Here is a 25,511-nt window from a genome sequence, read left to right as displayed (position 1 = left end):
AGCATTATTTTCAAATATTGCCAGGTCATCCAGAGCCAGAATAAGATGGAGAAATCAATAGCATTCTGGTAGAAAACTAAACTGTTGGACATAGTAAAAACAAGTTTGGAATTTCCCACGCAGATACGAAAATCAGTTTGAAAAGGGAACTTTCTGTGACACAGATAGCATTGTGTTATGAGCAAATTTGACTAATGCAACAACTTTCAAGGTCATTTGCTGTTGAGGCATGAATTCTGGAATCTCATTATTTATGAGTCTTATTGTAAATAAGTGAGCAGTCAGGCGTTTCCAGGTTCTTGGCCTCTTAATCCAGAGAACTAAAAATAAGGCCTCACACAGGTTTGCAAAAATCGCATAACTTTATGGAAATGAAGCAGTAACAGATTAGAAAAAGATATAAACAGAAGGCTACACGAGAGTACTGGAGGGATGAAATTACTCTTTGGTGGTTTCCTTTTATAGAGATCAAGAAAATTCATTTGGTTGAAAAGAGCTGTAATCTGAGACATTCCATTTTGCCTGGCACATTAGGGCCTGCATTCATTGTTGTCATCTGTGCAGGGTCCTTCCTATATTGCACCTGATTTTAATTAAATGTTTGTCCAACTATGCATAGGCAAAGACAGTAAATAAGGCATTCTTCCTAAAACTTTACTTGAGGATGCAGTCTTGCCTTCCTGTGCCCGTACCAAAAACAAGTTCACATCAAACCGAATCCTTGGATCAGGATATACTGAGAGTATATGTAAATAGGAATGTCTAAATCTGTTGTTAGGGGAGGATAAATGTATCTCCTTCTCTAAGCGAGGAAGGCAGGGGATTGACGGGGATCTTCGCTTGTTCTTGGTTGGGAACAACCTCTCTCTATTCTTCCTCTCGCCCATCATCTCTGACCATAAGTCTCTCCTAAGGACGAGTAAATTCTCCAGTTTAGAAAAAGAGGCATCTCGAAAGATTTGGGGATCACGAATTACAAATTCGGTTAGATAAGTCTTTCCTTTATTACATAAAATTTTAAATAATTCAGGATTAATAAAAACTCCACAGTAAACTTGGGAGTTTTTCTACATAGTCCGATTACTTGTAAACTTTATTAATTAATGTGTGGAATAAATCAAAGTCGGCTCACTAACACTGGGCTGTTTACCCGGCATCATCTCCCAAGAAACTTTCATGCCGTAAGATGTCACCTATGTGGATGAAGGTAAGCGAAGACATTATTCCATGAAGAGGCATTCGTGGATGGCAGTAAGGAGCAGAAAGAACTCTGAGTGTGTAGTCTAGCACATACAGTCCTAAGGCAGTCCTAAGCCTAACCTCACCTCACAGATAGGCAAACAGTCTCACGGGAGGAAAATGGATTTTTGTCATTGGGAATGACTTGATTCTTCTGACTCCAAGTGCAGCGCTCTTCCCACTGGCTACATTTTAAAATTCATAACCCCGAATGAGTCAGAGCCAAGGAAGGAAAGGTGATTTCAAAGTCCTTCAGAGAACATGAGCACACACCTTCTCTACAAAGATAAGAATACCTCCATCAAACTTTCTTTTGCTTTTGTTTACAACAGCGCCCTAGCCCTGGGACATAAAAATAATAGACTACACCCTCCGACCTAGTAGCCCTAAAATCAGCAACTTGGTCTCGAATGAATGAAGCGAGACACATCCACCGTGCCTCACTTATGTTTGTTCCCGCGGTCTACCCGGGGCAGCCGGGTGCAATAGAGGCTTGGCCCTTAGGCCAGCACAGCACAGCACAGCATGCGGGCCCCGCAGAGGTGCCAGGCATTCGCGGAAGGCCGCCCGACGGGGAGCAACTGGCTCCCGAAGCGCCACGCGCACAGAGATGCTGGATGCCGCCCAGGTGCTTCCTCATCTCTGAGCCAAAACGCAGCCCAACCAAAGCTGTCCACCTCGGGGCGCGCGCAGATCCACCTCCACCAGCTACAGGGCGTGGTCACGGAGCGCGCGCACGCGTGGAACCAATAGGCTAGCCGCGCCAAATGGAAGGGATTGTCTGACCTCCGTGACGTCACAAAACTGGCGCTGAGCGCGCCCTCTTCCGCCCCCCCGCCCCCCATGTCCCGCCCACTCGCCATGCGCAGCCAATCGGAAGGCGGAGAACGCACGAGAGGCCGTGGGGGCGGGGCAGGGTGGTGGCTCGGCGAGGCAGGGGCGCGGAGTGGGCTGGCCTGGCTGAGGTGCTGCGCGCCAGGGTGCTGCCGTGGTGCTGAGAGAAGGACGCGCACGGAGTGGTGCGGCCGCCACCCGGGGCAGACAGCAGCGGGTGCTCTACTGTGCCCGGTTCGTATTCTCGCCCACCGCTGCCGAGTCGTGAGGGGGCGTCAGGGCGGTGAAGTGGAGGGCGCGCGTGGGGAGCGGCCGCGGGTGGAGGGCCGAGTGCGCGCGGAACCTCGGTCGCAACGAGCCGCCGTGGGTTCCGGGCGGCACCCCGCTGTCAGCGCGCGGGGCGTCCGCTGTGGCCCGGGCGTGTCTGCCTCGGCTCCGCGCTGACTCGCTTGGCCCCGGGTGGCCGAGCCGGCTGCCCGCGGGCTGTGCCTGGAGGTCTGCGGAAGCGAGTGCCGCGTGGGGCCGGGCGGGCCTGAAGATGCTAAGTGCTTGTGGGCTCGGCGCGCTGGCTGCATGGAGCGGCCGCGGCGCGCCTGTCCGGGGTCCAGGAGTTCCCCGCCTAGGGCTATGATGCCGCCTCGCCGGCAGGGTGGGTTTGTTTGGTTTCTTCTTCTCCCCTCCCCTTTCTCCCCCCTCCATTCTCTCCTCCCCTCCCAGCCCATTCACTGGGCTGCTGCGAGACCTCGCCCCTCCTCCGCTCCCGCCTCCCTGCCGCCGCCTCCTCTAATGAGCATCTCTGCCTTGCTTTCAATGGGCCGCTGCTGCTGTCGCTGCTGCTGTCCGCGCGGGTTGTGGATGTTGTCGGCTCCGTGTTGTGATGACAGGAGAATGTGTGTGTGTCCCGGGCCCAGACGAATTGGTAGGTATTGACAAAACTACCTGTGTTGGGTACCCAGGGAAGGATGGTGACTGATTTTGTGTATGAATGGATGGCTCTAGGGGTCCTTATGGAATTAAGGGGTGAGATAAGGAAAAGGAGACAAAGGCGCTCTGGACCAGAATTTATTTATTTATTTATTTTTTGATATCTTAGTAAGTGCGATTTTCTGGTAGGGACACACGAAACTGATCAAACAAGTGCTGGTTTGGTGCTTTGTGTCTAAAGGATAATGGTTTCTTCATTCTTGAGGATACCGAGTTTGAGCTGTGAAATGGCTAGGCGTTTCCAGAAAATGCTGAAAAATTACAAATCTTTATGCAGGGTGGTTAATGCAATCAGATTACATAAACAGAGGTTCTGATACATGTAATGACTAGTGTAGTATTTCTTTTCATTCGCGTTAGAATCTTTGCAGGACCTAGAAGCTTGAGAGTCGGTGCACCAGTAGCATTTTCCTAATTGATTTGGTCCATGGGTTTATTGATGAAGTGGAATAATATCTTCACACAGGCTTTGCCCACCACATCAGAAAGAATGGATGGGGCTCTTTCTGTCTTTCTGTTTCTGGTTACAGCGCATCTTTTTATTAGTCATTGGCAATATCAGCCAAATCTGCCCAGGACTGAGATGCTTCATACAGTGTTGCCAAGTGTGGGCCATAATGATGTGTGAACTTAAAAAAAAAAAAAAAGAAGAAAGTGAGATTGCTCAAGTTAAGAAACAACTACTTTGATATTCTTATTGCCTAATCAAGAGGCTTCTATTTTGTTAATTTAGCAAGTTTATCAACGCAGAGTTTTGGTTGAATTATAGGATGTTTAGAAGGATATTAAGAATTTTCGTCTTCATTATACATTATACCAAAGCGTTTAATAGTGTATTGACTTGTAGCTGTTTCTGTTCTGATGGAGAAACTATATAATTGGTACTGGCCTGGTAGAATGCTTATTAATTACAGAGCAGGCTTTCGTGAATTCAGCTTCCCAAAGAATATGACTTTTAAAAGCACGTGAAGAATTGAAGAATTGGAGTGCAATCCAAATGCTAAGCTCTGAATAACTGAAAAGATAATTGAAAAAAAAATCATGCGCACTCTGCTATTTTGACTTTTAATATCAAATATTTTTGCTGTGAAGACAAGAAGATGTAGAGTGTTTGAATTTAAATATTCAGAGCACCTGCTGTGGGATGCTCTTTTGTTACCAGATTTCATCCATTTTTAATTGACTTTAAAAGGAGAAAAATTGTCAACACACGGGAACCCAAGGAAAGGGAAGGTTTCCTAGACTTGTTATGCCCTGAGTCGATGTTATTTAAATGGTTGGCCTTTGCCAGTCCCCACTCTCACATTAAGTTTTAAAGTAGGTTGGGGATTTAGCTCAGTGGTAGAGCGTTTGCCTAGCAAGCGCAAGGCCCTGGGTTCGGTCCCCAGCTCGGGGGGAAAAAAAAAAGCAAACAAAGTTTTAAAGTAATACTTTGTAAAAATAAGTAAAACTTACATTCTGAAGAAAATTTACTATCATTAAAATTACACCTATGTTTTAATTTTTAATGATAGTATCTGCAGCATAAAAACAGCTTTTTGTGCATGCATGCATGAAAAAGGTATGGGCTTATATACAAGCTATTGTGATGTGGCATATTGGTACACATCTCCTGACTTAGACATGCACCTACCCTTAACCTTTGGATGACTTTCAGGTATTCAGTTTGAACTGTTATTTAGGTGGTTAGTCCTGGTAAATTTTTGTTGTTAAAATTTTTTTATTTGTTTTCAGAAGCCTTATTTATGGAATCTAATTCTAAAAATTCTAGTTCTCTCTATTACGTACTTTTGTCTTTAGAAACCAGTCCAGTACTTTACTACTTAACAAAAGACATTCTGTCTAGCTTGTGTATTTGGTGCTCTCAAAAAAGCAGACACAAGTCTGTGAATTTTCAATGCTTGATTTTTCTCTCTTCCCTCATTTTCTCTTTTTACTTCCTGAATTCCCCACCAAAAAGCACATGAAAATTATTTAATATATAACTAACACTAAGATGCTTAAAATTCTTTCCTTAGAATATTCAGCTTTTGGAAAAATAGTTGGTAATAAGATTTGTTTCATTTTTCTGTTTTTATTTGTTTATTTAAAACAGTTCTAAAGTCTGTTTCTTGTAATCTAAATGAATGCATGAGACAGTATCTTAGGAATTCAGAGAAAATGTGTTACTGAAGATTCTTTTTTCTTCAATGCATCATTTGAAATAGAAATACGTGTTCACTTAAGTTTTTTAGATGAATGCCTATTCTACAATACTATTTTGAGGATACAATGTTATACTGTTATAATCTAGAGCTTGGGCTTAACTTACAGTTCTTTGTTGTTTTATAACAACAGCTTGTTTTATAACAAGTAGATACATATTTTTAACCAAAAAAGAAAACATTTCCCCAGGAGTGAATGGGGATCTCTAGTAGATCGATAATATTTCTGTAGCTTGCTTTATGACATCTAAGCATGAGAAATGGTAGCATGTTAATTAACATTTAAACAGAATCACTTTATGTTACCAAAATAAGGTTTATAGCTACAAGAATACTTGAAAAGGATTTTTTACCACAAATGGCGCAGCAAAATTCAGCAGTGAATCAGTAAACCCTATATTTGATTTCAAAGCCTCAGTACCTGAAACATAAAAACCATGAGTTCTAAAGAAGCCTTAGAGTGTCCACTTACATGCATTCACATCAGTCTAGTGGGAATGTCCCAGAGAGGTAAACTGTGTTTTCCCAGGATCATTTGGCAAAGAGCAGACCTATCCCTCTTTAGCTTGCTACGCTATAGAGAAGGAAGCTTTACAAGGACATCCATCCACGGAGGTTCAGAAACACTAGAATTTGTTTCAATTCTACTATGTGGAAAATGTTCTATATTAAAATGAACTTTGTATTAATGCAGTGGTATATTCATATAGTTTACCAGTAATATATAAATATGCCTTTGTTGAGGATATATGAGTGCTTCGGGTGATACCATGTGTAGTCAAATGCCCGCAGTTGACCCCAGGTCAAGGAACAGATCTTCATAAATGGTAGAAGTAACTGCAAATGGGAGCTCTAAGGCCCCTTTTAAAATAAAAGCATAGAGATGGAGAATGGTGATTGGGCAGGTAGAATGCTGCGGCACAACGTTACATAACTTCCTGCTTAGTGTTCTCCAGCCAGATATATGTGTATACTGAACAGTTTGTACTGCACATAGAAATACAAAGGAAAGAGAAAACAGAAATTTAACTGTAGTTCATTCCTGGCTTCATGAACAGTTGGAATTTTTAAGTATCATAAAACACCCTGTAGAAATTAGCCTAGCATAGGGATTTAATGTAAACCGATTTAGAAAATATTTTCTATAAAGCAAAGCTTGTCATATAATGCAGAGTGTAACTTTTCTTTGTGTGTGTGTCTGTCTTAATTTGCTCTCTAGGAATCCCGGTCAGAACATCCAGTCTACCACTGTTCTCTGATGCCATGCCAGCACCAACTCAACTGTTTTTTCCTCTCGTCCGTAACTGTGAACTGAGCAGAATCTATGGCACTGCATGTTACTGCCACCACAAACATCTCTGCTGTTCACCACCGTACATTCCTCAGAATCGTCTGAGATACACACCCCATCCAGCATATGCTACCTTTTGTAGGCCAAGGGAGAACTGGTGGCAGTATACTCAAGGAAGGAGATATGCTTCTACGCCTCAGAAATTTTACCTCACACCTCCACAAGTCAACAGCATCCTTAAAGCTAATGAATACAGCTTCAAAGTACCAGAATTTGATGGCAAAAATGTCAGTTCCATTCTTGGATTTGACAGCAATCAGCTGCCTGCAAATGCACCCATAGAAGACCGGAGAAGTGCAGCAACCTGCTTGCAGACCAGAGGGATGCTTTTGGGCGTTTTTGATGGTCATGCAGGCTGTGCTTGCTCCCAGGCAGTCAGTGAAAGACTCTTCTATTATATTGCTGTTTCCTTGTTACCCCATGAGACTTTGCTAGAGATTGAAAATGCAGTGGAGAGTGGTCGGGCACTGCTACCTATCCTTCAGTGGCACAAGCACCCCAATGATTACTTCAGTAAGGAGGCATCCAAATTGTATTTCAACAGCTTGAGGACTTACTGGCAAGAGCTTATAGACCTCAATACTGGAGAATCAGCTGATATTGATGTTAAGGAGGCTTTAATTAATGCTTTCAAGAGACTTGATAATGACATTTCATTGGAGGCTCAAGTCGGTGATCCTAATTCTTTTCTCAATTACCTGGTACTTCGGGTAGCATTTTCTGGGGCTACTGCTTGTGTGGCCCATGTAGATGGTGTTGACCTCCATGTGGCTAACACTGGCGATAGTAGAGCCATGCTAGGTGTGCAAGAAGAAGATGGCTCCTGGTCAGCAGTCACGCTCTCTAATGACCACAATGCTCAGAATGAAAGAGAACTAGAACGTCTAAAACTGGAACACCCAAAAAATGAGGCCAAGAGCGTGGTAAAGCAGGATCGGCTGCTTGGCTTGCTGATGCCCTTTAGGGCTTTTGGGGATGTAAAGTTCAAATGGAGCATTGACCTTCAAAAGAGAGTGATAGAGTCTGGCCCAGACCAGTTGAATGACAATGAATACACCAAGTTTATCCCTCCTAACTATCATACACCTCCTTATCTCACTGCTGAGCCAGAGGTAACTTATCACCGATTAAGGCCACAGGATAAATTCCTAGTGTTAGCAACTGATGGATTGTGGGAGACTATGCATAGACAGGATGTGGTTAGGATTGTGGGTGAGTACTTAACTGGTATGCATCACCAACAGCCAATAGCTGTTGGTGGGTACAAGGTGACTCTGGGACAGATGCATGGCCTTTTAACAGAAAGGAGAGCAAAGATGTCATCAGTCTTTGAGGATCAGAATGCAGCAACCCATCTCATTCGCCATGCTGTAGGCAATAATGAATTTGGAGCTGTTGATCATGAACGACTCTCTAAAATGCTTAGCCTTCCTGAAGAGCTTGCTCGGATGTATAGAGATGACATTACAATCATTGTAGTTCAGTTCAATTCTCATGTTGTAGGAGCATATCAAAACCAGGAACAGTAAGTGATACTATCCTGGCAGTTCTTCAGTTTGAAGGGCAGATCAATGTTCAAAAGAAACTAATACAGTAAATATCCCAGTGGGTCATTCTAAACACATCATGTTTAGTACTCTAGCTAGCCCAGTCTTCATATCTACTGCATCAGATGATAGCATCATGAGTGTCTGTTCTGTCCTGTTGGACCTCAGGGTACCTGCACTTGAGGCAGCTTGTTTCCTTACCCAGGTGTCTTTTAACAATGACTCACCAACTAAGAATATGGATAGGTAGATACGATCTTGAATAGGTCAAAAGCAAGGAACTTCTGGGAGTATTAGTAAAGGTAGAAAACATCACCATGCCCACCTGCAGACTCCTTCCATCATAAGACTCCTAATGTACATGAGAATAGTTATTTACTGCATTTTTCAGATGAACAGTTCAGGTATTCACATACATTTATGTTAGCCTAAAGTGCAGGTCCAGTATTTTCAGCCATTTATGACCATGAACAAAGAAATCTGGATTTGTAAGTTTTTGTGATTGTGTGCTAAAGTATGCTTCCTGAACGGAAAGAATTCTAAACCGTTCTTCCTTCCTCACCCATGATTTCCTCAGTGTAACCGAAATATTTTGTTTTGCTACACCTAAAAGACAATAAAGATTCTTAGTTTAAATCTATCTTTCTAGTGAATGTTAAATAAAGGGAAAATGTGTTTTTCTGGTTTGTATTCATGAAAAGCTTTATTTAGTTTGAAATAAAGATATATGCAGAATGAAAAGAGACTGCTATGTTTAATTCTTATCACCTGTAGTTATCAGCATGTCACTGTTCTGTAGTCCCCAAAATCTTGACAAGCTTTATGTGTGGTGGGTAAGCAAACTGATGCTGAGAAATTGTACTTATTTATTTGACATAGGAATTTTTTGAATTTTGGAGTTTTAAGAATAATATGTAATAAGTTTAAATATCAATTCAAGTAGTAAGATTTTAATATTGTATTATGACAATTTGAGGAAATTTTTGTCCCCACTTAGGCCAATTAAAACAATTGGATTTATATTATTAAGTACTTTAAACATACTGTAGCTTATAATATATGTGTTAAGATACATAAGAAACTTTAAATCGTAACCTGTGCATGCCTGATACAGAACACTTAGCATCAAATATTGGCAGTGTGTCCATAATTATATGCAGTCCTTTCTAATACTATCTTAAAGTAAGTGAAAATAAGTATATTCAAGTAGGCTTTTTAGGAGTTTATTTGATATGCATCAAATGGTACTTTTGTTTCTACATTTAATTGTGATCTGTGTACAGCTGTGCATATATTTTATCAATTATTCACTAAGAAAAAGCTATGACTTTAAAATTCACATAGATTTTTATACAAAAAACGATTAGTTTCTGTTGTATAATTAATTGGTAATATAGGAGTCTTTTCAGAATTGAAACTATGTGGATTCTAAATATATAGAAGTTTTGGCTGCAAAATTAGGTCCAAATGAAAGTAGACTCAGGAAGATTGCAGCTCAGAACAGTGTTTGGTTTTTTTTTTTTTCTTTCTTTTTTTTTTTTTTTCTTTTTTTCGGAGCTGGGGACCGAACTCAGGGCCTTGCACTTGCTAGGCAAGTACTCTACCACTGAGCTAAATCCCCAGCCCCCAGAGTTTGTTTTCTAAAGTACTTTTTGCTTTTGTTTTTTTTTCGAAATCAACTTTTTAAATACTGCTTACTTCTAAATGTCTTCACAGTATGAAACCCCATTTTTAGTACTGTTTGGAATTGCTTTTGAATACCACCATAGGAGAGTTCTGTGTTACGTGCTGACTAGTTCTCATCTCAGTATAATACAGAAAATATGTTTTGCTTTCTATACTTATAAAAAGACAGTAATCATTATTACCCCAAGTTTTATCTACAGTCCGAAAGCCAGCCTGCTTGTATAGAAATGAAAATGCAATATGGAAATGAAAAAAACTGGATATTCAAAAGTTTTTAGGTACTGTTATTTCAAAGTAGTTGTGATTTTATTGTGACTTGTCATAATCGTGACATGTTTAGAAGTAACGTCAGCTTATGTAAATTTTCATGAAATTTACTCTTTCTTAATCTTGTTTTATTTAAACTTTCTTACATGTATTCAATTTCTGTATTTATATTTAGTCAGTTCTTCATGTTACATGTAATGTGTCCTGAGCTAGTTGAAAAGGAACAGTGGTATCATATTTGATTTGAATGCTGTCTCTGGTTAGAGAAATGCCCACGGTGAATTAAAGCTTTATACCTGCTTTCTGAGATGCCTGTGTGGGTTTTTAAAAATAGTAGCATTCACTGTATGCCTTCTATGGATAGTAGGTTATATTTAGCTTTAGGAGCTAATAAATGAAGAGCATTTAATTATTTAAGTCCAGTTATAATTCATATTCAATAAAATGAAAAGGCTTTACATCTGTAATGTGAAATCTGGCTGTCAATATCCAGGAAAGGATACCTTCCACAGTGTACCAGGAAGTGACTTCATGATCGATTGTAGGAAACCCTTCCACACATAAGCAGAGCAGTGCTATTTTTTTTATACTCTTATGTCGCTCTTCTTAAAAGATTATTTTACGTTGAATATTTCTATGGGCTGTTCCTTATTTGATGAGTAGCCATCCCATTGTATGGATAGACCACATAACTGTTGAAGTAATTTTTGAACTTTGTCCATTCTCTGTTAAACATTTTTAGTCCACATCAAGCGTCTTTTTAAGCTGGCTTTTAGATGGATGGTTTCTTAGGAATACTATTTGGTTAAGGTGAAGCTTCACCTTTACAAATGCAAATACAGGTGAGTTTTATAGACTGTAATAACCTTAATGGGGAGGAGTCTTTTTTTTAATGCCTTAACCCTGAAAATAAAAGATGCAAATTTTTCATAGTGAAAAGTTTGGAGTCTTTGGCTGTAACCTCTCTACATTTCTTCCACTAATAAATTTGTGTTCATTAACTCATTATATGACTATCCTGCGAAAATAAGAAAAGTTATTCCAATCATTGTTGCTGGGAATGAAGGAAGAAAAATAGTGACGTGCTAACTATCGCAGCAAGGATTGGATGACTAACTTTGGTATGTTCTGCATTTATTGCAGTACTGGGGATTGAATGCAGACCCTTGGATCTGTTAAGCAGGTACTCTGTCCCTGAGCCACACCCCTAGCCCTCCTTTTGCTTGTATTCATTAATGTTTATTTTGCTATTTTGCCTCTACATACATACTTTGATTTTGACATGGGGGTCTTCCTAAGTTGTCTAGGCAGCTCTTGAACTTTCCAATCTGCCCCAGCCTTCCAAGTAGCTAGAACTAACAGGCCTGTACCACCAGGCCCAGTTCTGTTTTCGTAAACACAGTTAACACTGCTTGAATGAACGTTCCCTGTTTACTAAGCAAACAAGTTTTTAAATTTTGTTTCTTGTAGGCTTTGTCCTCAAGTATAGAAAGAAGGTCTCAGTTGTATTTTGTAAGTTGAATACTTAATGATCTTTTTTCTTAAGTAACATTTGATACTTTTTCAGATTTGCAAGTTGAATCTTGTTAAATTGATGTGGTGCCATAACCACTTCCTGGAAGAACTAAGTGACTGAAGACAATGACATTGGAGGTCATTTCCTTTGTGTACAGAATTAATTTACTTTGAAAGCCAAATTTAATCCCATTAAACTCTACTTGTCCTGTTCTTAATATAGTTTACCTTGGGTGAAATTCCAACAATATATAGCATTGCTTTCTAAACAAGACTCACATTACAAATCTACAAAATAGATATATCAGGAGTAATGTTCATGTAATAGTCTATGTATTAGCCACTAATGATCATCCAGTGCACACATTTAATAAGCACGTGATTGATGTGGAATTATTTACCCAATATATAGGTTCATAACACGCACCTAATCGTTGCAGTATTTTTTGAACTTTGTTCATAGACACTTTAAGTTCTTTCAGGGCAGCATTCTATGGGTTGTCTTCTCTGAGTCAGCACAATGTTGAATAAAATTTGTTCATTTTATTTTACAATAGAAATCGTTCAACTAAAAAGCCTATGTGGACTTCAAGAATATTTCTTGCTTCCTTCCATTAGAAGACACAGCAGTTAGATGCAGGAAAATTAGTTTATTCTTGTAACAGTCATTTCATTTTTCAGTTAACAGCCAAGATTTCTAAAATGTGAACTGAAAGGCTTGCTTGCTGCAAAGAACTAATATTTAAAAGGAAAAAAATAATGAAGTGTACAAGTTAATCCTTTTACAGCCCCCACCCCTTTTCCCATTCCTAGGGAGACTGCTTCCTAAACTGGGAAAGACCTAAAGGATTCAGATGTATAAACGAGTCAGTTGAGCCCAAAACATCTTTTCACTTATACTCCAGTAGAGCTTCATCACAGCGTCCTCACCCAGCCCTGGAATATCAGAAGTACCCTCTGTGTACCTTTTGAGAAATGTTAGGGTGGACTCCCACCCCAAAACAACCCCACCACTACTTTTTGGAAGCATGTGACACCTAGCTCTCAAAGGGTTTTCCACCTTAATTCACTTAAAGTTCAAGTTCATACTACTACCTAAAGGGTACTTATTCCTTTATCTTTCTCTTCTAAGCCTCTTCTAAACCTTACTGACTTTATCTGTAGCTCTTATAGTCCACCAAATGCCATCTAATTCACTCCCATGCTGGGAAGTCAGTGAATATATTCAGCCCTCAGAAACCTCAAACCCTAGACAGTCCGCAAACCAGATGCCAGTGACTCTAATAGAGATTTTAACTCATTTGCAGTGATTAATCAAATTATCTTCTTGGAGGACAAGGACAGTTTGATTTACTGGCAGTGTTAGAGAGCCCAGCCTTGTGGCAAGGGTGCTGAAGGATAGGAAACATGACAGGAGACCTAAAGAGAAACTGAGGAGAGAAGTGATTAGATGCTGTAATCAGCTCAGCTGTAATCACATCAGATCCTCTAATAACCTTGGATTTGAGGCAGCAGTGACTATCAAGCAGAAGAAAGCATGCCCAGCAGTGAAGAGAAAAAGGATTTATTCTACTTATCTATTTATTTGGTTGGTTGGTTATGGTTTTTCGAGACAGAGTTTCTCCCTAACAGTGCCCTGGCTGGCCTGGAACTCACAGAGATCTGACCATCTCTACCTCCTGAGTGCTGTGATTAAAGGCATATACCACCAGGCCTGGCCCAAAAAAAAGGATTTTAAAACACATTTTTAAGCCCTCATAAGAGGCTTCTATGTTTTATGCTACAGGAGCAACAGTTGTAATAGTTGTTAGTGTGGCCATTTTGCCTTGGTCTGTTGGATAGGAAGGAAAAGGCGAACTGTCTGAAGCTGGCCATATGGAAAATGAGTGGCTGCCCAGATGGACAGTTTTCCCAAGAGAACTTTGCTCAGAAATTATTTTTCTCCCTGCAAACATGGGGATAGGTTAGACAGCCTAATTTAGCTTGAGAAGAGCAGAGACAGGATAATTAAGGCCTTGATGTGAAGAAAAACAGCTGTGAGACTAAGCAGACCAGAGAATGCAGGCCATGCTGTCTGCATCATGTCTAGGTGTCTGCTGATCAAGGGTGCTCAGATGACATCAGACAGAACTCGGAAGTGCCTTCCTTGGCCTGGCAGTTGTCACAGCAATAATCACAGCTGTTTCTTGAGCACTTGCTATGTGGCGGGCCCTGAGAGGAGTGATAATTACGTGTTTTTAGTTAGTCCTGGAGCCAGCTAGTATCTCATGGTCACTCTGCCTGGCCTGTTTTCCAGGGTCTCACTTGTGTCCCAATGCCATTTTTGGTTCAATCAATGGATAACACCAGCAGCTACTCCGAGTGGGGTAACGATGGGATATTTCTTCCTCTTTCCCTTCCAGCTGGGGCTGCAGTCCCAGCCTTAGTCATGTCCCCTTCTAGAATTCCAGAACTCACTGGAATCATGCAACACTCTTCCCTTTGTCCTTTCACTCTGAGGGGTGGCATGGAACTCCCTAGTTCTGTTAGTTACTGGGTGCCCCACCAACCTTTCCCCCCCACCTCACTACGACGCAAACCTCCGTAAGTAACCCATTTGAACCATTTAGGGTAAAGTTGGCTTTATGCCAAGACATAAACAGTGTCCTCTTTAATACGAGCCTGGGTACTATATTTCCTATATGCACACAAGGCTAGGTAACTCATTGAGCATCACACACCAAACACGTCTATATTTCAAAGCCTACGCGTTTTATCACCAAACTGCCAAACCTTTCCCTGCATCCAGGATGGTTCCCTCATGATCAAGAAGGTCCCAGGAATGGCTGTTAAGTGGGTTCTTGGGAAGCAAGTGCAAAAATCCACACAGGAAGAAGCAAAACTGAGGTAGCCCAGCAGTTAGTACAGTGCATAGGGAATGGTGCCACCCACAAATTGGTGGAGTGTGCCTGAGAGTATACACCAAACTGTGTCTGTATAGGTTGTAACCAGAGGCGTCTGTCACCCAATAATATGTTGCAGTGCCCAAGTGTTCAGCTCCCAGTTCTCCATTTCATTTTGTGAAGTGCGTATCAACAATAATCTGTAGTCTTGGCCCTAAGAAGGCAGTTAAGGATAAAAACGGTGAAGAAAGAAGATTGAATTTCAGGGAACTTAATGTGTTTGGGTGGAAGATTGTGTTAAAGAATAATTACTTTTCTGTAATTATTGAAATTGAAACAAGTACAAGTCCTATCCATAATCTAGAAAAAAACTGCCGGTATGCTGCAGGGTCAAAGAAGGCCTTGGAAAGCAATTTCATTAGAGAGATTGATGCTTGAGCAGAAGACGTTTGAGGTTTGTCAAGCAGAAAAGGACCCAGAAATATCATCCCTGGAAGAAGGAAGCACATGCACAAAGCCCTCATACATGCACACACTAGACATTTAAATATCACATGCGTTAAAAATAAATGCTTGTAGATCTATCTATACTCTTAAGAAAAGACTTCTAGAACACATAGTAGGAAGACGTGTGTGTGTGTGTGTGTGTGTGTGTGTGTGTGTGTGTGTGTGTGTTATTTTTGTGATTTCTTTCACTTAGCATATTTTTTTCTGAGAAATTACTGGGTCTGGATGACAGTTTCCTTTTTTTTTTTTTTTACTTTTGAGACTTTAATAATTCTCACTTCCCTTTCCTTTCTCCAAACCCTACCATATACCCCTTCTCACACTCCTTCAACTTCATGCCCCTTTTTAAAAAACTAATTGTTACTGCAGCATATATATATATGTATATATACAAAATATGTACTCCTAAATATAAACTCTTCAGTCTGTATGTTTGTGTGTCAGGGTGGACCTTTTAGCACTGGGCAAACAATTGGTATGTTCTTCCCTGGGGCTTTTTAAAATTAATTTTTAAGTTAACCAATGGTTAACTTAAACCCTTTTATATTTTGTTTTAATTTTGTTTATATTTTGTTCTAATCTGTCCTCACCCACTGTCCTCTCCCCCCTTTGTCCCTCTTACTGTCATATTCCATTGCCCTCTCTCCCTCCTGCCTCCCTTAAGATGCCTTCCTCCCCTGTCATAGTCCTCTTTCTACTCTCACAACATGTATACGAATTTAAGTCTGGGTTCTGAACATGAGAGAAACATGCAGTGATTGTCTAAGTCGGGCTTATTGTACTAACAAAATGATTCCAAGTTCTATCAGTTTTCTTGCAAATATAATTATCTATTTTTCTTGGTGGGGCATGTTCTCATATTGCTCAAGCTGGCCTCAACCTTGTTATATAGTTAAGGATGATTATTAGTTACTGATCCTCTAATTGTTAGGATGATAGGCACACACCACCATGCCTAGTTCATTTTGCTTTATTGCTGAATAAATTGCATTGTTTTTAAATGTTCCATATTTTCAAAAATAATCTATAGGTAGTCATCGAGAATGGTTCCACTTTCTGGCTATTGTGAACAGCATGGTGGTAGTTATGACTGTGATACTATCTGCATGGTATGTTAACTCATTCCTTCCAGTACATATGTCCAGAAGGATATAGGTGGATAATGTCTTTTTGGACCCTTCACACTGATTTCCATGATGGCTGCAAAGTTATACTCCTGCCGGTAATGCATAGTGTTCTTTCCCCACACCCCACCTCCTTGGCTCTTCCCTCTCTCTCTTTTCTTATTCTGACTTTTCTTACCAAGTCAAATGGAGACAGTTCTAATCTGTTATTTTACCCAGAATTCCTTTTATTTCTCTTTTGTTTTTCTTGTTTTAAAATGGAGATAGCTCCACCAGTGAAGGGGAATTTTACCCAGTCAGGAGCAGGCATGGTCTAGTGCAACCTTCACAGTTGTCCATTTCACTAACCTGTCATCGTTAACCCTTGAGACTCTGAGGCTTATTTAAACCTTAGCATCCGACATTTACAGATAAGAGTACCTACTTAGTTTCTGTTTCTTAATAGAAATTAGCAGTATGGCTAGTAAATATACAGCATAATGTGAACACACCAAACACATCAGTATTCTCTGACCATAACTGCATACTGCTGTCTGTTACCATAGAAACTAGGATATGAACTTACACATCATTTTATATTTACATATGTATATTGGTTGTTTGATCTGTTTTTATTGTTGTATTGTTCATTGTTAAACTATAACTACAATTTTTTATTCACTCACTTTGGTGAAATGTTTCCATTATTTCCAACCATTGGCTCTTATGAGGGTCCTCTTAATGTCCTAGTTAAGTCTTGAAATGGATGTAAGCTTTCATTTCTCTTGCCACCTTCTTAAGAAAGAACAGAGTCATGAGATAGAAGTATATTGAATTTTCAAGGAACTGTAAAACAAGTCTCCCAAGTCTATGTAAGGAGTTTTAGGGTTCCCGTTGTGCTATACATCTTTTCTAACATGTAACGTGTGCTGATCTAAGTGGCTTTTATCTTAGAATTTGAGGGAGTATGAGATGGTATCTTGTGATAACTGTAGGTATCAAGCACCTCTTCTCAGGAGTTACTCTGTTGAAATGTGATCATCTGAATCCTTACAAAATTACACACGAGGGATGTCATTCTGTGTAAGGCCTTTTTCAGTTATTTCTACATACACATACACCATGTGCAGAAATAACTGAAAGACACCGGTGCCCTTACACCAATCTCTTCCTGCAGGTCAACCTTCCTTCTTTTTCTTGGGTTCCTTCACATTCACAGACTCTTAATCCTTCCATGATGCTTTCCCTTGCAAGTCCTGTCTCTGTAAATGGGGTAAAGAAGGTGGACTGTAAGAGCATCATCTGTTGCCTGGTCACTGCAGTCTGTGCCATCTCCTTGGTAATGAGGGAAAACAGAAAACACTGCACTTCCTGCTTCCTCATTGCCCCTTCTTTATTTCCTAGATTTCCTGTCATTGCAGCCTCTGCACTAATTTGTTTGTTCACTCATGTATAAACAGTTAATTCACTCCCTTTTCCCCTTATTTTTTTTTTGAAAGTCAAATTAAAAATCAGTGTTAGGAAGATTTTATCTAAAAGCAAGAAGTCACCTAAGATGACTTATATCTCAGTAAAATGGAAATTGATCCAATTTCACAGGTCATAACCAAGATGACGTTTTTCCGTGATAAGAAAAAACAATAATCCAGTTAATGGCTGCCCACTACTTCCCGTCATGGCTATCCCTGGTACATGGAATAAGGCCGAGGATGCGGATTCGACATGCACCGTCAGCAGGTGAAATGCAGAAGACAGGAAGCGCCAGGTTCCCTCCATACACGTTGTGTCCTTTGGCACTTTCCCCAGTACTGTTAAAGAAAATGCCTGTTGGACTGAACTGTTTTCAGTCTTTACCTTCCTCTAGGTCAGAATGTTTTCACTTACCCTGCATATTTTAAAGCGTAACTTAAGAATCATTTGATTTTCTATACTTTTGGTATCGAGTGTATATAGTTCAGTTTCTTCACAAGACAAGCAAATTATAACAAGCTTACATTGTAAACATTTGTATTACACTGAGATTTTTATGGTAAAAGACAGACGCCTATGTTTGTGCCTCCCTTCCTTTTTTCTTTCCTCCTTTACTCCCTCCCTGTTTCTTTTCTTTCTTCTCTCTTTTTGAGGCAGGTTCTCAGTGTTTAACTCAGACTGGCCAGAGACACACTGTGTAGCATGGGCTGGCCTCAAAGTCACACCATTCCTCCTGATTGAGCCCCCAAGTTCTGGTACTATACACCACCACGTCCATTTTTTTAAAAAATTACAAGTGAGATAACATTTGGATATGTGTATTTCCATGTAGAATGTGCCTGATTATTCTAAGGCTGTCTAAAAAAAAATTGAATTTACCACATAGTAAGTGCTCATTATAGAAAATCAGGGAAACACAGGAAAATGGGTCTGAAGAGCTGACTCTGTGAGTAAGAGTACTTGTTGCTTTCGCAGAAGATCTAGGTTTCTTCTCTAGCACCCATGTGATGGCTCACAACCACATGTAATTCCAGTTCTGGGACATTGACACCTCTTCTGGTCTCTGTAGATACCAGATATGTGTACAGTACACATACACATACATACATACATACATACATACATACATGCATACATATATGCAGGCAAACACTCATCCACAAAGACTAACAATCAGTCGTTTTAGAAAAGGAAACTCACAGAAAAGCAAACAATAGATTATTAAAGTCAGCCTCACCGTCTCACTGTTCAATGATGCCAGTTGTTAGCCATTTTCCACTTATCAGGAGGAAGGATGCTGTCATAAACCACCTTACTCAGGAAAGCTCATCTAGATTTCTGTCTTAAGTTGACCCTTTCCCAGAAATGATTTTACTTCTCGCCTCAGATTCCTTATTTGAAAATGAATATAGCAAGGCTACTCTCTTTGTAGACTTCTGGTGAACATTGCCAGGAACAATTTATACGATGTGGCTGTCCACTGCTAATGCTCTGACAGCGTTTTTGCTGTTTGTTTTTCCAGATCCTCTGCTGTGTGTTTCTACCTTTACAATAACTCAGCTGTACTGTGCTTCTACAGCTGTAATGTGCTGATGAACACTGGGTTCATCGACATATCGGCATTTACATGTACCCAGATATGTTCGAACGGTATCTTAATTTCTTTCTACTTTTTAAAATAACTAACCTGAGCTTATATTTGGTTGCTAGGTTTCTTTTACAGAACTAATTTCTATATTTAGAAAATAGTGCTGAATGGTGATCGTGCCTGCCTTTAATCCAAGTACCCAGAAGGCAGAGGCAAGTAGATCTCTCTTTAGTTCAAGGTCAGCCTGGTCTACAGAGTTAGTTCTGGGACAGCCAAGGCTGCACAGAGAAACCCTGTCTGTAGAAAATGAATGAATGAATGAATGAATGAATGAATGAATGAATGAATAACAACTGAACCAAATAAACACATACAGAAATAGATACACGTATAGATAGATACATGCATACAATATAACAAAAAGCAACTGACTAGACTTTGTTTTTCGTGCTCTTTATTTTCACCTTTGATTTGGTGACAGACTTTCCATCTTCTTGTAGGGGTTTATAGAATATTACTATTTGCTACTACTGCTTTCCAGAGTCTTAGAGTAGGCAGGTGAATGTTTCACAAAATGCCAGACCAAGACCTTCCCAGTCCACCTCCCACTACACCACTTGTAAACCTGGGGAGACCCCTATCCCACCTCCTTTTTGCCTTCTCTCTGGAGCCCACTACTTGTCTGGTCACCATGCCACCCCATTTTTGCCTCTTCTCTGCCGCTTCCTTCACTTCCTGACTCTGGTCACCACCCTGCTGAACGTAGTTGTACATTCTTTCTGGAGTCCACGTTTTTGTCTTTGGTTGCCACTCCAACCTGCTTTTGCCATCTTTGTGGTCAGAACAAACTGGCTCTGATGTCACTTGTCACAATGGTATCAACTGTCACCCATCACTGCTCACAGCTTTGCAACTGCTAGTTCAGCCAAGAAGTGGTCGAACTCCAGAGTGTGTTGTACCGCAAAATCCCTTGGAGGTAAGTAACCATGACCAGTGGGTTCTTTTTGCTTCCAAGTTATTTCTTTTCCTTGGCTGCCAACTGGCTTGGACTGTGTTTTCCTCTGTGCTAAAACACCAAATACAAATTCCAGAGGTCCAGTTCTGGAATGATGGTAAAGAAATTCCTTCAACCTGTTCCCCAGCAAAAGAATTAATAGGAAAAAAAAAAACCTTGAAAACTCCAGAGACTGAAGAGGACATAGAAGACACACTGCAAACAAATAAGTATTTAGTCAGGAATATCAAATCTCAGGTAGTGAAAGTGTGGTACTTGGGACTTGACTTGCTCCTTGTCTCTCCCCACCTTCAACTCACTGGTGGAAGATACAGGATTGGTGTGGCTGAGAATGTCTTCTGAAGGTTAACTTTACAGCTTAACACTGGGACAAAGACTTTCCTGAGATAGTCCAGCCAAGTCACTGAATGAACCACAAGCAACCACAGAGATGGGCTGGAAAGAACCGTTGTGTAGGACCGAGACAGTATGTTAGCAGAGGTCTAATTTTCCATAAAAATCAAAAGCTTTGAAAACAAGCAAGAAAGTGTGGTCCATGCTCATGGTTTAGAGGTAGGAAACAATTGCTGCCTATGAGTAACCTAAATGTTAGACTTAGCAAAGACAAGATATGTTCACCACATGTTCATAAATATGTTCAAAGAATTGAAAGAAGCCATGCTGTTGTTTTTCAAGGTGAGGTTTGCTTTACAGATGTAACCGGCCTGGCATTCATTATGTAGACCATGGTGGTCTTAATGTTAAAGTGATCTTGCCTCGGCCCAAATGCTTGGAATTATAGGCATGCATTACTGTGCCCAGCCAGAAACCATGGTTTAAAAAGAAAAACAGGATGGTGGTGGTGCACACCTTTAATCCCAGCATTGAGGAGGCAGAGGCAGCAGATCTCCGAGTTCAAAGCCAGCCTTGTTTACAGAGCAAATTCCAGGACAGGAAGTACCATGCTAGGGCTACGCAGAGAAATTCTGTCTTAAAAAGACATGATGATGATGAATATGATGACGATGACGACGACGATGATGATGGAAAGTTTTGTAAAAGCAAATAGGACTATCAATAGAAACAAATTTTTACACATTAACATGCATGTATTTGTGTGTGTGTGTGTGTTTATAAAGTAATATCTGGAGTTGCAAAGTGCAATGACCTAAATGAAAAGTGTGTATGTGTGTGTGTTTATAAAGTAATAGTGTTTATAAAGTAATATCTGGAGTTGCAAAGTGCAATGACCTAAATGAAAAGTGTGTATGTGTGTATGTTTATAAAGTAATATCTGGAGTTGCAAAGTGCAATGACCAAAATGAAAAGGGCCTCAACAACAGGTTTAAAATGAAAGCAGTGTGTGCAAACGTGAACGCGGGTCAATAAGCTATTGCTGTATGGAGAACAGAGAAAAGAGAACAAAGATGAAAACCGAGAGATTCTCTGAGCAATGAGGAACATACGTTGTTAAATGTACCAACAGATATGTGATCATAATACAGAATTAAAAGAGGCAAAAAAGGAGAAAAATCACATTTGAAGAAATAATGTCTAAAGGCTTTCCAAATGAGGAAACATTTTTAATCTTGAGGGGAAACAAAATACATCTGAAGCATTCATTCCCTGTTGGCTTTAAGACATGCTACATTAATGCTGCAGTGTTCAAGACTGTGATTCTGACATGGGAAGAGTCAACTTAGACCAACAGACTGACGGTACAGAAAGAAATGTCCTCATTTATGGTCTATTGGTTTACCGGGACGATGACAAGACAATTCAGTCAGGTAGTTTAAATTATATGCAAGAGCAGGTTTGCAGAGAAGGAAGCTAACATCATTACCTTTTAGAATGAGCTTTATTAGGAGAGAAAGGCTTGATGACCATAGTGGGGTGGGCATGATCAAGCCTTAGAGTAGAAAGCAGAGGGAAAGAGAGGATGACTGAGAATGCATATGAATATATATATACCAAACACAACATGGCAGCCTTGAAAAGGAGAGAGAATGGCTTCCCTTCAAAAGCGTGGGAAGGATCTTCATTAGGAGAAACCACTCTAAGTGAAAGAGTAAGAGACATGGTCATCATGGACATGATAGGGATGAGGAGAGGCTGAAGGAGAAAGGAAGGAGAGAGAGCCTTGAGAGAAATCCCCCTGCCTTAGTTTGGGTTTTATTGCTATGAAAAAACTCCTTGACTTTGACAACTCTTAGGAAGGAAAATATCTAATTGGGGCTCGTTTACAGTTCAGAGGTCTCGTCCATCGTTAGCATGGGGGGAAACGTGACACGTGTGCAGGCAGAGGTAGCGCTGGAGAGGGAGCTGAGGCATCAGGGAGAGACTGCCGCACTCGGGGCTAGTGCGCACATGAGACCTCAAATTCTGTGTCTGAAATGACACCTTCTTCATATAAGACAACATCTGCTCCAACAAGGCCACACCTCCTAATAATGCCACTCCCTATGGGTCACAGATCCAAACACATAAGTCTGTGAAGTCCATTCCTGTTCCAGCCACAACATTCCACTCCCTGGGCCCAGTAGGCTCGACACGACATCGTAATGAAGAAGCGCATTAAGACGAACAAACAAGACCCCATAGTCTTAAAAAAATAGTCTCTTCAGAGACTCAGGAAATCTCTTAATTGTAATCCCCTATAAAATCAAAATTAAAAAGCAGACCTTATACTTATATAATGGCACAGAGCATGCATTACCATCCCAAAAGGGAGGAAAGGGAGCACAGTGAGAGAATACTGGACCAAAGAAAGATTGAAAACATGCTGTGCAAACTCCAAACTCTGCATCTCCAAGTCTGATGTCAGAATGTTCTTTAGATCCCCGACTCCTTTCAGCATCACTGACTGCAACACACTTCTCTCTTAGGCTGGTTCTACTCCCTGTCAGCAGCTTTCCTTGGCAGTCATCCCATGGCTCTGGCATCTCCAACATAATGGGGTCTGGAGAAACCCCAAGTTATAAGGGATCTAATAGCTTGGGAATCTTATAGCTGGGGTTTCTCCAGGCCAGCTCCACCTTTCCTTCCACTGCCCAATCACAGGCTCTAGCCTTTATTTTACATTTTATTTACTTTAAACTGTGAAGAAGGGTCACAGGAAGTCACTGATTCACTTCAGTAGCCCCTGGGGGAAGGGTGGTCTGGAGCAGAATTAGCATCAAAATACAAACAGCACCAGGGCAATCCACAACATAACGTGAATTTAAAATGTGCCCTTTTCAACACACAATCATTATTGTCTGTCTGTCTGCCTTCCTCTATGCACATACCTCTGGAGGTCAGAGGCAGATATCAGGTATCTTTATCTCTCTCCATTATTTTTTTGAGACATGGACTTTCATTGAGCCTGGGTCTCATTGATGGCCTTGATTGGCTTGTATCTGCTTGTCTCTTTCTCCAGCCTCAAGTGATGGGGTAACAAGGGTCTTTCTGCATCATGGGGATCAACACTATGTCCTTGAGCTTGGGTAGCAGACACTTTGTAGCCACAACTAGCATCCCTTTCCCCCACGTCTTATATACAAACATTCACTGAAGCATTCCTCATATACAAAGCATTACCATTATTTATCCAAAGCGTTATTCATATCCAAAGGTGGAAACATCTCAAATGCCCACCAGCTGACCCAGGGATGAATGAAATGGGGCCAAAAAATGAAATATGACATCGTACCAAAGGAATAAAATAGTTAGGATATGATTAAGTCTTGAAAACATTATGCTAAGTAAAAGAACAAAGTTGTAGACAAAAGTTACATTTTGTATTATTCCATTGTGAAATACTCAAAAGGGGCATCTCTACTGGGACAGAATGTATCTAAATAGCTACTTGGCTCTGGGAAGAGAACCTGGAGATCTGAGGCATGACTGCCAATGGATTTTTTTCTTTTTGTTTTGTTTGTGTTTGTTTGTTTTGGGTTTTTTATTTGTTTGTTTTTTTGGAGAAGGAAGATTTTGAAAATCTGCAAAATTGATGGTTTGCACAACTCTTAATATACTAAAAAATTAATCACATTGTACACTTTAGATGAATGTCCTCTCTCCCTCCCTCCCTCCCTTCCTCCCTCTTCTCTCTCTCTCTCTCTCTCTCTCTCTCTCTCTCTCTCTCTCTCTCTCTCCCTCTCTCCCTCTCTCTCTCTCTCTCTCTCTCTCTCTCTCTCTCTCTCTCTCTCTCTCTCTCTCTCTTGGTGTCTACACATTCTTTAAAATGCCAGTCCTGTAGAAAAACAACAGATAATGAATGTTGTCCAGAAATGAAAAGTCACAGAATGGAAATTTACTAGAGTTCCCTGATTTTCTGTCCTCAGATCACCTGGTTCAACTCCTGACAATCCAAGCCGATACGGGAATATTTTCCTAAAAGGTTTTACTTATTCTTTGAAGCTTTCACACATCCATACAATGTATTCAGATTGTTCCCATCTCCCACTACCTCCTTCCAACTCCTACTAGTGTCTACCCAGTATCCCTCCCAACTTTACAGCCTCCCTTTGTCTAGGTAATACTGCCAATATGCACATGATTGTGGGGCCGCCCCCTGGGGCATGGGCAACCTACTATACCCTCAAAGAAAAATAACTCTCCTTGCCCCAGCTGCTGAAAGCTTTTCTTGAAAGCCTATGGCCTTAGGGCCAGCCACTCCCATACCTATGCTGGAATCTTGGTTAGCTTGACCATACAGGTGACCACAGCTGTGGCATTTGTTGTGTGTAACAGCCATGCCATGTCCAAAGTTCACTTTTCACAGCCCTCCTCCCCACCTGCAGTCTCTTACGCTCTTTCATGATGTTCCCTGAGCCTGGGACTGGAGTGTTTAAAATGATGACATGCACAGTGGGGCATCCAGTTATTGATATTAGTGGATTTCTACAAGGATTCTTTATATATTCTTAGTTTTGGCTAAGTCACCCTGTACTGTTTCCTCTCCCAATTCTACCTCAACTTAAACTTTTAATCCCAATAAACCCCACTTCCCCAATATTCCCCACCATGTTGCCTGAGTTTGGCTATCCCCTCTAATTAAAATTTTCTTGGGTTGAAATATTGTAAGCTTCCATACAGCTTTTCTATGTACTATTCATTTTGAAATCTTATCTACATTACAAATTATATCTTTCCTCCAGTGCTACGGATACAGTGGGAAAACACAGGAATGAGTTTATACTCCCACTTGACGTGCTTGAAAATTTGTGCCTTGTGGAACCAATTCAATGAATTCTGCGCTGCATCGAATAGTGTTACGGTTTAAATGTGAGGTACCCCCGGAAGCCTTGTGTATTATGCTTGGCCCCAGGCTTGCAACACTATCTGGGGCGATAGAGC

The 25,511-nt window shown here is 40.7% G+C and overlaps 1 protein-coding gene and 1 long non-coding RNA gene across 6 annotated transcripts; both read left to right on the top strand.

Annotated features, from left to right (window-relative positions):
• Positions 1–2,192: 2,192 nt before the first annotated feature.
• Positions 2,193–11,051, top strand: Pdp1 (pyruvate dehydrogenase phosphatase catalytic subunit 1). Of its 5 annotated transcripts, none has more exon segments than NM_001429758.1 (3): positions 2,193–2,307; positions 2,958–2,992; positions 6,481–11,051. In NM_001429758.1, coding segments are annotated over 2 exon segments (1,692 nt in total). In that variant the 5' UTR covers positions 2,193–2,307; positions 2,958–2,961; the 3' UTR covers positions 8,142–11,051.
• Positions 11,052–14,135: 3,084 nt separating this feature from the next.
• LOC148005681 (uncharacterized) lies at positions 14,136–25,230 on the top strand. The gene is made up of 4 exons (XR_015620136.1): positions 14,136–14,210; positions 17,719–17,856; positions 19,112–19,239; positions 24,497–25,230. It is a non-coding gene; the product is annotated as an uncharacterized LOC148005681 (long non-coding RNA).
• Positions 25,231–25,511: the final 281 nt, after the last annotated feature.

Source organism: Rattus norvegicus, chromosome 5 (assembly GCF_021556685.1).
Source record: "Rattus norvegicus strain SHRSP/BbbUtx chromosome 5, alternate assembly SHRSP_T2T, whole genome shotgun sequence".
Lineage (NCBI taxonomy): Eukaryota > Metazoa > Chordata > Mammalia > Rodentia > Muridae > Rattus > Rattus norvegicus.
Note: the sequence above shows the minus strand (reverse complement) of the source record. Positions and strands in the feature narration are given on the sequence as shown.